Genomic DNA, 14,284 nt, shown 5'->3' with positions numbered 1-14,284 from the left:
GTAGTAAGTACTAGAAAACGATCATGATGTCTAAGATCAGATGATCTGGCTGACTTTACTTTGTGTGGTTTAACTCCGCGACTCCTTAGGCCCAGGGCTAGGGGGAAGAAATTATCCCAACCCGACCGATGATAAGATCATAAGACCACTGGCAACCAGTACTACGTCATCATCCCTTCTACTATGATCCCGGGACCATTTTTTCTCTTTCTTTCTCCACAGTCCATCCTATCCCAGCTTATAATATTAATATTAACTGAAATAAATTCATAAAGAAATGTTTGTACATACACTACTTAGAGATGATGGTGGATCAGCTGATGAGCTTGCATTTTGTGCAGTTAGTTAATAACTTAATAATAATAATATTATAAAAGGGGAATGGACGTGGTTGTTCTGCAGTTTCAAAACACAATAGTCTATGTGTAAGAGGCCACCATCTTTCCATGCTGTGTGCTGCTGCTTTGTGTTTTCCGGGTATTTAGACTCAATACTGTCAAAGAAACGCCACCCATATATTTGCGTGATTGCAGATGATGTTTGGGCAATACCCATATATTTGATCCTTATGTAAAGATATATTACTCCAGAAGAAAAAATAAGGATATTAGCCGGTGGGTTGGTGGAAGTGGTGTCTTAGAAAGAAGAGAACAAGATTGAAAAAGGTGAGTCGTACGTGGAGTAGTATATAATAACAGACGATATGCATATATTTCCTAGTTGAAAAGGTAAGCAGAATAAGATTTCGATCGAGGTCAACCAAATAGAAAACTGTGCGTGCGTGTGAGTGAGTGAGAGAGCCAGCAGCTAGCTAGGAACATTAATCCCAAGACAAGAACGATCAAGGAAACCCAAGTTGCATTTTTTTTTTTTTTATGAAGAAATTCTTCAAGCTGGATTCAACGAGAGCTGTTTGGTTTCTAGAACAGAAAAACAGTGAGAAATGACCTTCGTTTCAGTGGAGGACTTGAAATCTTGGAGATTCATCAAAGGAAATATAGTAACTTAACTACCTAAGTAATTCATTTCTTGCTTTTCAGGATAGATCTGATTTTATCTATTCCTTGGCTTACCGTATACAGCTGAAGACAAATCTAATCAAATTTATTTTTCGATCACAAATATACCGTACGTACGAAGCAATATTCAATTTTTAGATTTTTATTTTTCTTTCTTTCATTAGATAATCCCATTTTCAGTGTCTCTCTTTTTTTATTTTGTTCGTGGCTAGTTTGTTACTAAAGCTCCAGAATTCAGAGCAAATCTATAGGGAAGCTTTTTCCAGTTTATGTATTTTCTTCAGAGCTCAAAAAAATTAGGGTTTTCTTCGTGTTGCTGAGTTCAAAGATTTCAAAACTTTAATTTTTTTAATTTATTTTTTGGCTTTTTCTGTGTGTCTCTTTGGGTACCGTCAGCAGATTATTTAGCTGTTTTGATTGATTATTCAGATTTCAGATCATAATTCTTTCGCTTTGCTTTGGACCAGAAGAAGAAGAAGAAGAAACAGGACAAGAGCACACTATACTCATGGCCTCGTCTTCCACCTCCCCCTGTGCCGCTTGTAAATTTCTTCGGCGAAAGTGTCAACCGGAATGCGTTTTTGCCCCCTACTTTCCACCAGATCAACCCCAGAAGTTTGCTAACGTTCACAAGGTGTTTGGCGCAAGTAATGTCACCAAGCTTCTTAATGAACTCCATCCCCATCAACGCGAGGACGCCGTTAATTCTCTTGCTTATGAGGCTGATATGCGTCTTCGTGACCCGGTTTACGGTTGTGTTGGAGTCATCTCCCTCCTCCAGCACCAACTCCGACAGCTGCAGATGGATCTCACTTGCGCCAAGTCTGAGCTCTCCAAGTACCAAAATGTAGGTATCACTGGTCATGGACTAATTGCTGCTGCGGCTGCCGCTGCGGCTGCCACCGCTCATAATCATCCACAGATGGGGATGAGCCTTTTAACCGGGCCTGACCACCATCACCATCACCACCACCAGTTTTTCTCCAGAGATCAACAACAAGCATTAAGGAGCTTCGATGCCAATGGGGCCTACGATACAAGCTTCATTGCTGCCATCAACGTGAGCACAAACATTGGACCACTTGCTCAATTTCAGCAGCAGCCCCGAACAGCTGGAGGTGACGATCGCATTGGACCTTCTTAGTATATTTTCCCTCTCCATTGTTCTATACACGCCAAATTTGCAGGTATATATATATATATATATTCTTCTTTAAATTCATTATCATTGATATGCGACTGAAAAGCATAACTATATATCCAAAGTAGGATAGTTCATGTATTCAATGATTTTAATAGATTTGATGTTGAAGCATATATTTCATAAACCCATGGAAAGTATATTAATGGCAACAATGATTCAGGACCATATGGGTTTAAGGAAGAAACTATCGATGATAAAGCCGATGTATCTGTTTGGTTAACAAATAAAATATCAAACTCCTCATATCTTTTGCTGCGCGCGGTTTTAATAATATGTAACATCAAGGCTTAAATTGCTTGTCAAAATCTCTATCAATTAATAACACAAGATCGCGGAATCTGATTAGTAATACCCAATTTGATCGAAGTTACGTACCCTTAGCGTGATACGCTGTTAGCTAGGAGAGCGTTTAAGGCCTCTCCTACTTTCTTTTTATCTATGTTACTATTACGAACGAACATAAGAAGTTTCCTATTTTCCTAGCTTCTATCTATGTGTGATTTCTTCCACTCTCTGTTTTTTTATTATGCTTTCATTTCTTCCTTCACATAGTGATAATAACCATACTAATAATCCAACTTTTTATTGGGTTTCAGGTTGAGAGCAAGAAAGTATAGACACAGGAACATGCAAAGAGAGATGGAAAGAGATCGAGGAGAGCTTGTTTAATTTCGAGCTAATCCTTGATAAAAATGGTTTCTACATACTATATTGAAACTTTTTCACTTTGAAATTTGTAATGTAATTTTTTCTCCGTTTTGCGCGCTTTCACTGAAGTTCAACTTTTTACCACTTTTTGTCTTTTCCATTATGCATGGCTCAAAACAGTAATACGCACGAGTTGGTGTTTGGATCAAAATTTTCCATTAAGTCAATTTTCCCACAAAACTATGTTTAATCTCTTTTTCTCTAAAGAATTATAAACAATTTTGAAGCACATACATAAATAAGTTTTTTAACTTGATAAATTGGACTGATCGAAGGCCATGTTTTCAATTGGTTATTTGTGTAGAAGCGCTCTAGCAGGCACAACCAGTTTTTTAATCGTCTTTGTAGGTAGAATTAGATTTAGGCACATAGCCATGTGTCTAGTAACTTAGGCATTTTACGTGTCGTTATGCAACTTTAAAACACGTGTTGTTTGACTTGTTTTATCTATAAATGTAAATATTTTAATTTTCAACAAATTTTATAAGTATTTTCTTGGCATGATACATCCATATCCATATATGTATCTATATTTATATCTTAATATTAAAGCTCCCACAAAGAATATTTTTGTAGCTCTTTTAAAATTCTACCTCATCAATTCCTACTAAAATAGGAATTTCTCTTCTACTAAAAAGAAAAATTTTAAATTAAAACGAGAATCTTTATCCTATTATAATATAAATTCCTCCACTACATAAAAAGAAAAATCTAACACTTCTAATTAAAACGGGAATCACAATTTTAAATTAAAACGGGATCCCTTCTCCAATTAAAAAATGGGTTTTTAAAACTTAATTAAACCAATTTGTTAAGTAATTAAAATGGGTTAACGACAAAAACATTAATCACGATTTGGTAGAAAATTTATATATGTATAGTTATGATTATTGAGCAAATTTTTAAAAGAACCGGTGTGTATACATGGGTCTACTTTCTAGTCTTAATATTAAAGCTCCCACAATGGGTATTTTTCGAGCTCTATTAAAATTCTACGTCATCTCCTATTAAAACGAGAATTCCTCTCCTATTAAAATAAATTCTAACACTTCTAATTAAAGCGGGAATCATTCTCCTATTAAAATGGGAATTCCTCCCCTATTGAAAATGAAAAATCTAACATATCTAATTAAAACGGGAATTATTCTCCTATTAAAACATGATCTCTCTCCCAATTGAAAAAAACGGGTTAAAACTTAATTAAAACAATTTGTTAGAAAATTTAAACGGGTTGGCGACTAAAACGGTAGTCCCAATTTTCTTAAAAAAAATCAAAATATTTTCAAAAAAACCGGTGCGTATGCACGGGCCTACAAGCTAGTCTTAATATTAAAGCTCCCACAAAGGTATTTTTCGAGCTCTATTAAAATTCCACGTCATCTCCTATTAAAACATAAATTTTTCTCCTATTTGAAAAGCGAAAATCCTTTTTTATAATGGGAATTTCTCTCCTATTATAACGGGAATTATTCTCCTTATTACATTAAATTCTAGCGCTTCTAATTAAAGCAGGAATCCTTCTCCTATTAAAACAGAATCTCTCTCTCAATTGAAAAAATGGATTTTTAAAACTTAATTAAAAATAATTTGTTATAAAATTAAAATGGGTTGGCGACTAAAACAATGGTCCCATTTTTCTAAAAAAAATCTAAATGTTTTCAAAAGTGTCGGTGCGTATGCACGGCCTACAAGCTAGTACATAATTATACATGTTTCATCTCATTCCTTAATCTTTATGAAAATCATATTTCTTTTTGTACGATAAGAAAAATGCAATGAAATAAAATTTTGCTATGTGTATGTTTATTTGATGTTCAACATCCAGCCAACTGGCTTAAATCGGTGAAGAAGGGACATACGTTTGTGCTTATTCTTTTTTTCGTGAAGTAATACTAATGAATAGCGTTTTAGAAAAGTAGGGACTACATAGATAGTATGGCCGAGTCACAGAGGTCCTACACGTGTAAGGAATGAAACCCTAATTGGTCAGGGGTGCCTAATTATATGTGTATTTAATAAGCATATATGTTTATTGAATAAGCATATATATGTTATGTGCTATTTATTTACTAGTTAATTATGCCCGTGCCTTTGGCACAAATTCTATAAAAAAACATCGTTGATAATGTGATTTAAAATTCCACATGCATTTATTATTTATTGTGATAGAAAAAAAAATTGATAAGTAAGCATGAAAATTCTAATTAATTGTGTTAAGATTTTGTAATAGCTAAGTGCAGAAGATCAAGTCACTTGACTCGTGCCTTTCTGTTAAGATTGCTCACTTCGTACTAAACCCTAAACTTTACCCAGATGAGCCAGATAGGAAGATGAAGCAGCCAATGTCTATACTGTTACTTTATAAGGTTGTAAAGGTTTAAGGTCCAACTGCTTCCCCACCATACAACCCATGTCTGTAATGTTTGTACAGTTATTGTATAAGATTTTGATTTCTAGCACAATGAACAACTTGCTATGTAAGAGAAAATATTGGAATATCACAAATCATTAAACTACTGTTGTAATGAAACTCACTCAGACATAAATTTCTATCTCTGTTTAGGAAATATCTAATTACGGAAGTCAGTAGAATTTTGAACCAAAAAAAAAAGTCTTAGAATTACAAAGGAGTACATGGACTTCCTTACATATTAGTTTTCTACGTTTTTTACTTCCCCACAGTGTAAACCCATTGTTCTAAAAATTGGTCTAGGCGGCCGCCTAGGCGGTCTATAGGAGTTAGGCGGTACCCAACCGACTCACCTATGCCCAAGTCATTTAAAAATTGGTGGGCCATCTAGGCGGACCAATTAGGCGGCCTCTAGGCGGTCCAATATTTTATTTTTTATTTTTTTTCTAAATGATTAAATGTCAAAAATTAAAGGCCTGTGTAGGCTTAAGATTTGAATGAGTTAAAAGATTAAAGTCTAATGTAAATTATATACCATTATAATAATAAGTGTGTTTTTATATGAAGTCGATATTCTTTAATTATTACACATTTTTGTAATAAGTATCTTTGTTTGTGTTTATTTTTTTAGTTATGGTAAATGATTTTCTTCATTTCTTGTAGTATAGGTGTGTATTACTATATATATTAGGGAAAAAAATCGCCTAGGTGCTAGGCGTTCTCCCACCACCCGACTACTGCCTAGCGTTTTTTAGAACACTGTGTAAACCTAAAACACAAAATATCACTAATATAATCACATGTCAGAAACATGAGATTTCCCTCAATTCATCACATACGATATTTGCAAAACAGATCCTCAACAATTAACTGGTCAGACTTTAGAATTGGATTGCCTAAAGTCAAAGTAAAGCCAAATAAAACTTAGTCAGGCAACGACATTGAAACAAAATATGAATCAAGTAAGCCCAAAACATCACAAAGTAGCTTGCTAACAACAAAGTGACACAACATCATTTTCAAGGTACACATATGATCAACTTCGACCTTAACCCAAATGCACTACAACCATGTTCTAATAAACTAACCTTAGTCACGTCTAGCTTAAGAATTCCAATGGTAGCGATAACTCTTTCCATTATGACACTCATTATTGTCTAGGTAGTGTCCCTTCTCTCTTAACATCATTTTCTCTTCAATAATTCAAAGCACTTAACCATGACTCCAAACCTAGCTCCAATACCAAATTTTAAGAATCAACCAACTACAGAAATAGGCTGGTACAACATTCAAACCCTCAAAAATTTGCATTCAAACCCATCATCAAGAATATATAAGGAAGCCAAAGATCCATAGCTCCCATTGTTTGAGTTGCACATATAAGAAATAAATTAACAAAACAACGCTTGAGGGGACTGTTGATAACAGTCATTTATATATATAAATCCAAGTAGTCAAAAGCCAAAAGATGGGTATAAAATATAGAGTGGAAAAATTAATATATGGTTAAGTCTTGATGAAATTTAATGCTTCACTGGGAGGAATCACAATATGATATACTACAACCTTTCATCAAGGGCAATTCACTCTTATGCAGCTTGATATAATATTTTACTGTGTAGTGTGAGAATAACAAAGTACCATGGCAAGGGCAACACTTCAAATCAAAACCCAAATAGCAAAGGCATAACACATCGTAAATTCAGGAGACAGAGAACTTAGAGTGCTTTTAACATTTAGCGTGAATTATTAATGTTGCGTTCCCTAATGGGCTAAAGAATTTATATGATATGATACAACTAATTGAAGAAAACAAAACTTAAAGCGTAAAACTTTAATTGGCTGAAATTCCAGTTTCCAAAATAAATGCAAATATAAAAATAGAGATGCAAAAACAAAGTGCAAGGATTTAAAACATGCAATACTCATGGCATGTAGTAAACTATACACATGCAAAGAAAGAGTGTAGCACGAAAAAATTGCTTACCTCGTAAACATGATTACTGGGAGTTAAAGACACGTTGGGGAGAGATGGTGATTGAGGGTACGCAACCTATCGTCATTGACTCATTGTAGTCCCCAACCTCAAACGGAGAGGAAGATCAAAGAGATGCGAGGATTTCAAAATTCTACACGTGGACAATGAAATTACGCATAAAATCTATTGTAAATCACCTAAATGGGTTACCAAGACGCTAAAAACCTTATAGATAGGGGATTATACCTCAAGTATAAGTGTCATTACATAGTTGGATGTGCTTGTTTCCTAAAGATAGTCTTCACTTGTTAAACTTCGTTTAAATGCACACCTGGACATAACGCAACTAGATAGCAATTTTAGGTGAGCAGAAATTTTGAGTGATTTTTAATCGAGTTTAACAAAAAAAAAACCACAAACTGATGTTTCAAGGCACTCATCAGCGCGAGCATTCTCTGTAAATATTAGTGGCTCAAGCTTTCCCTTTTGTTGAACCCCGTGTTCAAGTATTAGGAGTAATTAATGGAACACTTCACGTAGGCTACATCGCTTATATAACTCTGTAAAATGGCAACACAATATTAACACCTAACACTTCTATAACATGATCGAAGTTATAGCCAAATTGGACAATGTAATTGAAAAGCACACCATAACATGAAGTTAGGAATAGCAATGTCATCTTTTCAAGTAATAGTCTAAATAAAGTTGCTACCATCAGTTTACCACAAAATGGGAATTTAAGTACCACTTCCAGTGACAAAAACAAGGTTGGATCCAAATAAGCAGGTATAAATGGTTTGATGCCAAATGTGTAGAAGCAGGTATATGAAATCAATAGCTATCCTTCTATTACAAAACCTTCCAGTTGCCTTCCAGCTGAAGAATCTACCCAAATGAAAATAAAAATAAAAAATTGCGACCTAATTAAACAAAAATATAGAAAAAAGAGACAAATATGGAATCGAGTAGATGCATGAAGATACCAAGTTTTTAATATTATTTACCCATAAGATTAAATACACAAACTGAGGAAGAAGAAAACGCACTACACCATAACAACCTATTTGTAATGGATATATATACATCCGTTACAAAAAATATTAGTAACGGTTATCTTGCGTTGACACAAAAGCGTGACTAATATTAGTAATGGATATCTGTAACACTTATTATCCGTTACAAAATTTACTAACGGATATAAAGTGTCATTGAAATTAATTTCAGTAACGGATACCTAACCATTATAATTTATTAGTAACGGTTACCAAATTTGTTTATCATCTGTTAGTAACGGATATAAGCGTCACTTTGATTTTCTATTGCTGACAGTTATGTATCCGTTACTAACGAATGTTCATTGTATAAAAAAAAATTGTTGCTAACGATTCTGTATCCGTTACTAACGAATTTTCACTATATAAAAAAATAATAATTGGTTTCTCTGGCTTTTTTATATGTGGGCCACTTGTAATGGTGCACCAATCTAAAATATATCAAATATCATTCTGAATCACTAGCTAGACATAAAATAAATTATTAGGAATACCCAAGAAGAAATTTTTTGGGCACCCTTTAGTCCTTCCCAGAATATCATATTCAAAATACAGTTCAAGCACACAAAGAGATCGAAATGCATATAACAAAAGTCCACAACTGAGAGCCTCTAGCATGCAAAGCATTTTCAAGCTTTTAAACTACACACAGGGGCGGCTCAAGACAATCAGGGGCACTAGGCAAAGTTCAAATGCCAATGGATACGAGAAATTTTTTTGGTCAGAGAACGCCAAATGCCAATGGATGCGAGGAATTTTTTTGGTCAGAGAACGCAAGAGAAATGTTGGAGAAAGCGAGAGAAACAAATGGTTATCTAACGTTATTTCATAGATTCCAATGTACGTTATCTAACCCTTAAATAAGGGCTAGAAAAACGATTGTAGGCTGAAAAAAAAGCATTGAGCTGAATTATATTGGGGCCCCTTAGGCTGCAGGGCCCTAAGCAGCTGCCTATTTTGTTAGGGGATTGAGCCGGCCCTGACTACACATTACCCATTTCATTGGCCAAAAACCTTCCAACCAATCAATGTATTATATTATGATCCAAGGAAAATGTGTAATAAAAAAAAAAAAATCACATACTGTAGTATCCCACGCCACTCAACTTATCAATTGAACTTCTATACTTCTATGTGAGCCAGACAGACAGTCCAACACCATTTATCTAAAGCTAAAAAACGCATTACCAATTTACAAGAAAAATTGCTAGATTTACCATTGTGTCTGATTAATTTAAACTAATTTTTACAACATATTACTTTAATCAATAATCTTGACTATTTGAATCCCTGATTCCACGCTTTGAGAATTACCAAAGTAGGCTTCCATTCCAAACTGAGATAGAGAACAAGAATGGCATCAGTACTTTGAGTTGTTGAATCTGAATGCGCATGGTGAGGACATCTCCAGATGCATCTTCGTTTACAATTGCCTGCAAATCCAAAGTTAGTATGAGTCCACATCGAACATTATTCAATAAAAAGATTACAAGAGTCAAGAAACTAAAAGCACAAAGAACCAACTTTGCACTCATCAAAGATATAACAAGGGTGAAAATACATCATCCACGAGGTCGGTCACACCTAGAATTCTCCTGGCCTAGAAATCAAAGCCACCAGAAGTTCTAACCTATCTGAGAATAAATTGACTTTTGTGTGGATGACCAATACAAGCTTAAATTTTCAGGCTTAAATTTTCAGACAGTACTTCGAGAAATTCAATAAGCAGAGGCTACACCTCTTTGCATACATACAATAATATGATAGAATTTTTATCATACTTAGCTCATAATAAAACAAGGATTACTAAAATAAAAGTGTTTAGAATCTTTTTAGTAGGTTACATTAAGCTTTTTAACAGGGAAAGCTAATTTGTTTTTATATTATTTTGAAAGAAAAAACGAACAAAAATAAAAAAGAGCACGATTTTAAGAATGGAGATATAAGGTGAAGAAGACCACGTCACAGTTCTTAATATAAAACTATGAACTATTTGTCTAGGAGGAAAAGCACATTTTTTATTTTTAGTTGGAATAGATCGAGCACAGTTTTCCTGCAAAATCTCATTCTATAGTCTTAATATATAGCACGGTTTTTAGGTACTAAAAATGTGTTATAATGCCTCAGGAAAAGACCACACCATGGTAAAACATCACGGTCCTAATTTGACTTCAAGAGTGTGCTCTATTAAATTTGACCACAGTAAAAAATAATGTGATCTACTCATCTACTGGCTTTTTTGTAGTAGTGTAATGTGTACATACTTTTGAAATAATTTTCGTGAATTTGAGAAAATTAAGGGGGTGTTTGGATTCTATTTATTGATTGCCAATAAATATTTATTAGTGAATAAACATTTTTTGAAAAAAAAATAGTCTCTATTTTTGTAGAAAACAATTTCGGGCCCAAAGGCAAATGGATTGTCCATTAGTGACAAATATCAAGATATGTCAAGATATTTCGAAAATATTACAAAATTTACTAATTTGATAAAATAGTTTAAAAAAAAAACTCTACCAAACATGTTTATTCAAAAATTGTTTTTAGAATAATTATTTTTTTAAAAAAATAATTTTTAAGAAAAACATATTTTTTGAAAAAATGAGATCCAAATACCCACTAATGTTAAGTTGATTTTTGGAAACACGATATAAGTAATTAATGCAATTGCAAATTCAATAATCGCACGACGTGCGTGCGTGTATACTTACGAATTTAATGCTCTGCCTGATTTGGTTTGAACCTGTTTTTTTTTTTCGATGATATTGGTTTGAACCTGTTGATGTCGAAGACTGGTGCTTTTTTGAAAACAAAAGAGAGCTAGAGACAAACCTACAAGACAGAGAGATTTTTAAGAGAGAGTAAAGGTGGGACATAATGGCTTGACCTCAATATCCCCCCCAACAAAAGCATGGAAGGCCGTTGTGCAGAAGAGATGTCATGGAAATATTTAATGGACAATCAAAATTTAGCCAAAGAGCACAGAATAAATGGAGAAAGGAAGGACACTTGTTGTTTTTCATTCAAACGTAGTCAAATACATGGCATGACAATGATGACGTACTTGAGCAATGATGGCTTCATCCTTAAATGCATTCTTATGTCATGTCACTCAGCAGTAGCTCATGGGTCACATGTTGGGTCATTCATGCAATAATGCATGATGGAGTAAATTATCTGACATGTGTAATCATCACCATTGTAAGCATGTGTAATGAGATTCTGATCAGGGGACTGAAGTAAGAATGATGGGTATGTTTGTTAAAGGCCCAGCCCAATTTTTGTATGCTGACCGCTTCGAAACTCCGTATTTCGTATTCCAACATGCATTATATTATATAGTTGGCCAATATTGTGTAGCCTGTTAGGGTACACTGCACACGATTCAATTAGTGTCTATATATATATAGTAACTTATCATATGGATCCATTGGCTTCAAGTCGAAGCTCATGTGGGAAGAATGTGTGTGTATGGGGTTTGGGCTTACGGGACTGGCGTGGTCATCGAGTGGCGACTGGCGAGTTGTGTGTGTCATGCAGAGAACGGAACGGTATGATTCATGAAGGGTTAGTTGGAGGGTATCCCGACAGGAGCACGCCTTCCCAAGCAAATGCGAAACCAATATCAGCTCAGCATTTATTTCGGGTGTCTATCTGGCCCCACAATCTCAACTAACAATGGTTAACATTTACTGTGGTGTGCGTGTATGGGACATTTACTGCTTGCATTGACCTTGACAGTGCCAACACCACAAGAACACCTAGAACCCTTCTTTATCTGCTCTCCGTGGGATAGGATCTACAAATCCCAATTCTGTTCGATCGGTCTCTAACTCTCTATTCGATCGATCTCCTATTTCTACCATTCCCTTCACCTTCTTGTCCTGAAGAAGAACGAACATTTCAACACCTTATTACTGTACCATTCCTCGCACCAAGGCCCAAAATTTCACCTTCTTGAATATATCGGATATATCGGATATCTCGGTTTTTTGTTGACCAGTCCAAAGTTTCTAAAATATCGGATATCTCACCGATATATCCGATATCTCGCACGGATTCCAATATTAAATTATTAAAAATTTGTCAAAAAGTCAACCGAATATATCGAAGAACGAACATTTCAACACCTTATCTCGGAAAAAAAGGGTTATTCTGGATATATAAATAGCCCATTAGCTATCTTTTTGGGCCATGGATCGCACATATATACGCGCTTTTTTGTTCTCGTCTGTGACTCCCCACCTCCCCCATCAGAAAAACCGTTTTTCTAGTTCAATGATTTTGTTCCAAATTAGATTAGACCAGGGACGATTCCCTTAGCCCATCATTAATGAACTGTACAAAAATCCCTCGTGACTGGCCCATGGGCTGAAAAAACCTTCGGATTTAAGTCCTCGTGTTTTTAGTGGAAGGTAAAGGCCTAGATTTAGAATTTGAAGCAAGAGGGCAACCCTGCTTGAAAATACATATAAATTAGAGTGATATTATATGATCATTGACATCTGATAATGAAGTTTATAATCAACATCTACTAATCAAATAACTAATTCTACAACATACAACATTACACATCAATCATAGTTGGTCTTGGTCTCATATTTACCTATTATTATTTCATGAAATAAGTACGTAGGCATCCTACGTAAAAACTTTTTAATTATATTATCTTACAAATTTAGCAAAATTATTAATCAAGTACATTGGCCCAAATCTTAACTAACAAAATATATTATTTAAGCGCGATAATTAATTTATCGCGTATCAATTTAAAGAAATTATAATATAGATAAAAGTTTAAAAGAATATTTAAATACAACCCAGTTATGAAAACCCGGCCCTCAATTCGCTAAAGAGGGTTGAGGTGTGGGCATAGGATAAACAATTTTAGTATTGACCCTCATAGGCCCAATCCGAAAGTCACAATGGATTCATGGTTTGAGGGTCGGCTCGGCCCATTTTACACCCCTATTAATATGTGGAGTCGATTGTGGAGCTAGGATATCTATGAAGATTTTAATAGGCAGTTACAACATACAAATGGTAAACCAAAATTTATTTTTTGATTTATTTCATTTATTCCATGACCGGAATAGAGGAGGATACACATTGCACAAATAAACTAATAACATTTCCAATGAAAGGTGTAAAATTACACCTCCACATATGTATCACAAGTATTTTACAACTCTTATTACACACTAATGCATAGAATGAAAAATATCTCCACTTGATAGTTCCCAATAAAAAAGTATGCATTATAAAAAATAAAAAAAAGTATAGAAGTATACAAAATAGGGAAGAGTTTCAAAATCACAAATCACACTCTAGAATTAAGAAGGGCGTCACTTGTTCCGACTTATTTTAAACTTGCGTGTTACTTCTACTTATGCCTGAGCATTTTACGAATTTGTATTAGGGATGAGAATTTACTGTTATATATGTTTAAAAGTTAAGAGCAAGTCCAATAGGGTGCTATATGGGTTGCTAAAGAGTCATATAGCACCCCAAACACCAAAATGACTTTTTAATGGGGCTGCTATAAGGGTCCTAAATATGACTACTGTGATAAACGCAGTCAAATTTGTGGCATTGTTTAGCAGCTGCCATAATTATGTTTTGAGAGACGAACGACATAATTTATGCCGTATGTATGTTAAATTTCAACGAACGGCACACTTTATGCTGTATGTGCTTTAACTTTCAACTTAAGTTACGAAAAAATTGGACAGACAACAGATTTTCTGTCATCTGTATCAATTTGGCACTCCAACTTTAAATTGGAACTGTTTTTAAGTTTTCACATGCCAAATTTGACTTGCATAACTAAATCTGCCAAAAAAAGCTCAAGTGACACCTTTTAGCAGCTCTCCATTGGACTTGCTCTAATAAATATTACCTTAGATTTAC

The 14,284-nt window shown here is 34.5% G+C and overlaps 1 protein-coding gene across 3 annotated transcripts; it reads left to right on the top strand.

The window, feature by feature from the left end:
• The first annotated feature begins 406 nt into the window (after positions 1–406).
• On the top strand, positions 407–3,015 carry AS2 (Lateral organ boundaries (LOB) domain family protein). 3 transcript variants are annotated; one of them, XM_086587885.1, is made up of 3 exons: positions 407–665; positions 1,490–2,206; positions 2,820–3,015. In XM_086587885.1, the coding sequence occupies exon 2, from the start codon at positions 1,528–1,530 to the stop codon at positions 2,161–2,163; it is 636 nt and encodes a 211-aa protein (XP_086444011.1). In that variant the 5' UTR covers positions 407–665; positions 1,490–1,527; the 3' UTR covers positions 2,164–2,206; positions 2,820–3,015. The 3 variants fall into 3 exon arrangements, with proteins under 3 accessions (XP_086444011.1, XP_086444010.1, XP_086444009.1); XM_086587884.1 differs by having other exon boundaries at positions 1,487–2,206; XM_086587883.1 differs by lacking the exon at positions 407–665 and adding an exon at positions 699–1,128 and having other exon boundaries at positions 1,487–2,206.
• Positions 3,016–14,284: the final 11,269 nt, after the last annotated feature.

This window comes from Coptis chinensis, unplaced genomic scaffold (assembly GCF_015680905.1).
Source record: "Coptis chinensis isolate HL-2020 unplaced genomic scaffold, ASM1568090v1 utg5391_pilon_pilon, whole genome shotgun sequence".
NCBI classification, from domain to species: domain Eukaryota; kingdom Viridiplantae; phylum Streptophyta; class Magnoliopsida; order Ranunculales; family Ranunculaceae; genus Coptis; species Coptis chinensis.
This window is presented reverse-complemented; position numbering and strand designations above follow the sequence as displayed.

Excerpts from the sequence above, each read along its gene's own strand:
- AS2 (XM_086587885.1), top strand. The coding sequence starts at position 1,528 with ATGGCCTCGTCTTCCACCTCCCCCTGTGCCGCTTGTAAATTTCTTCGG.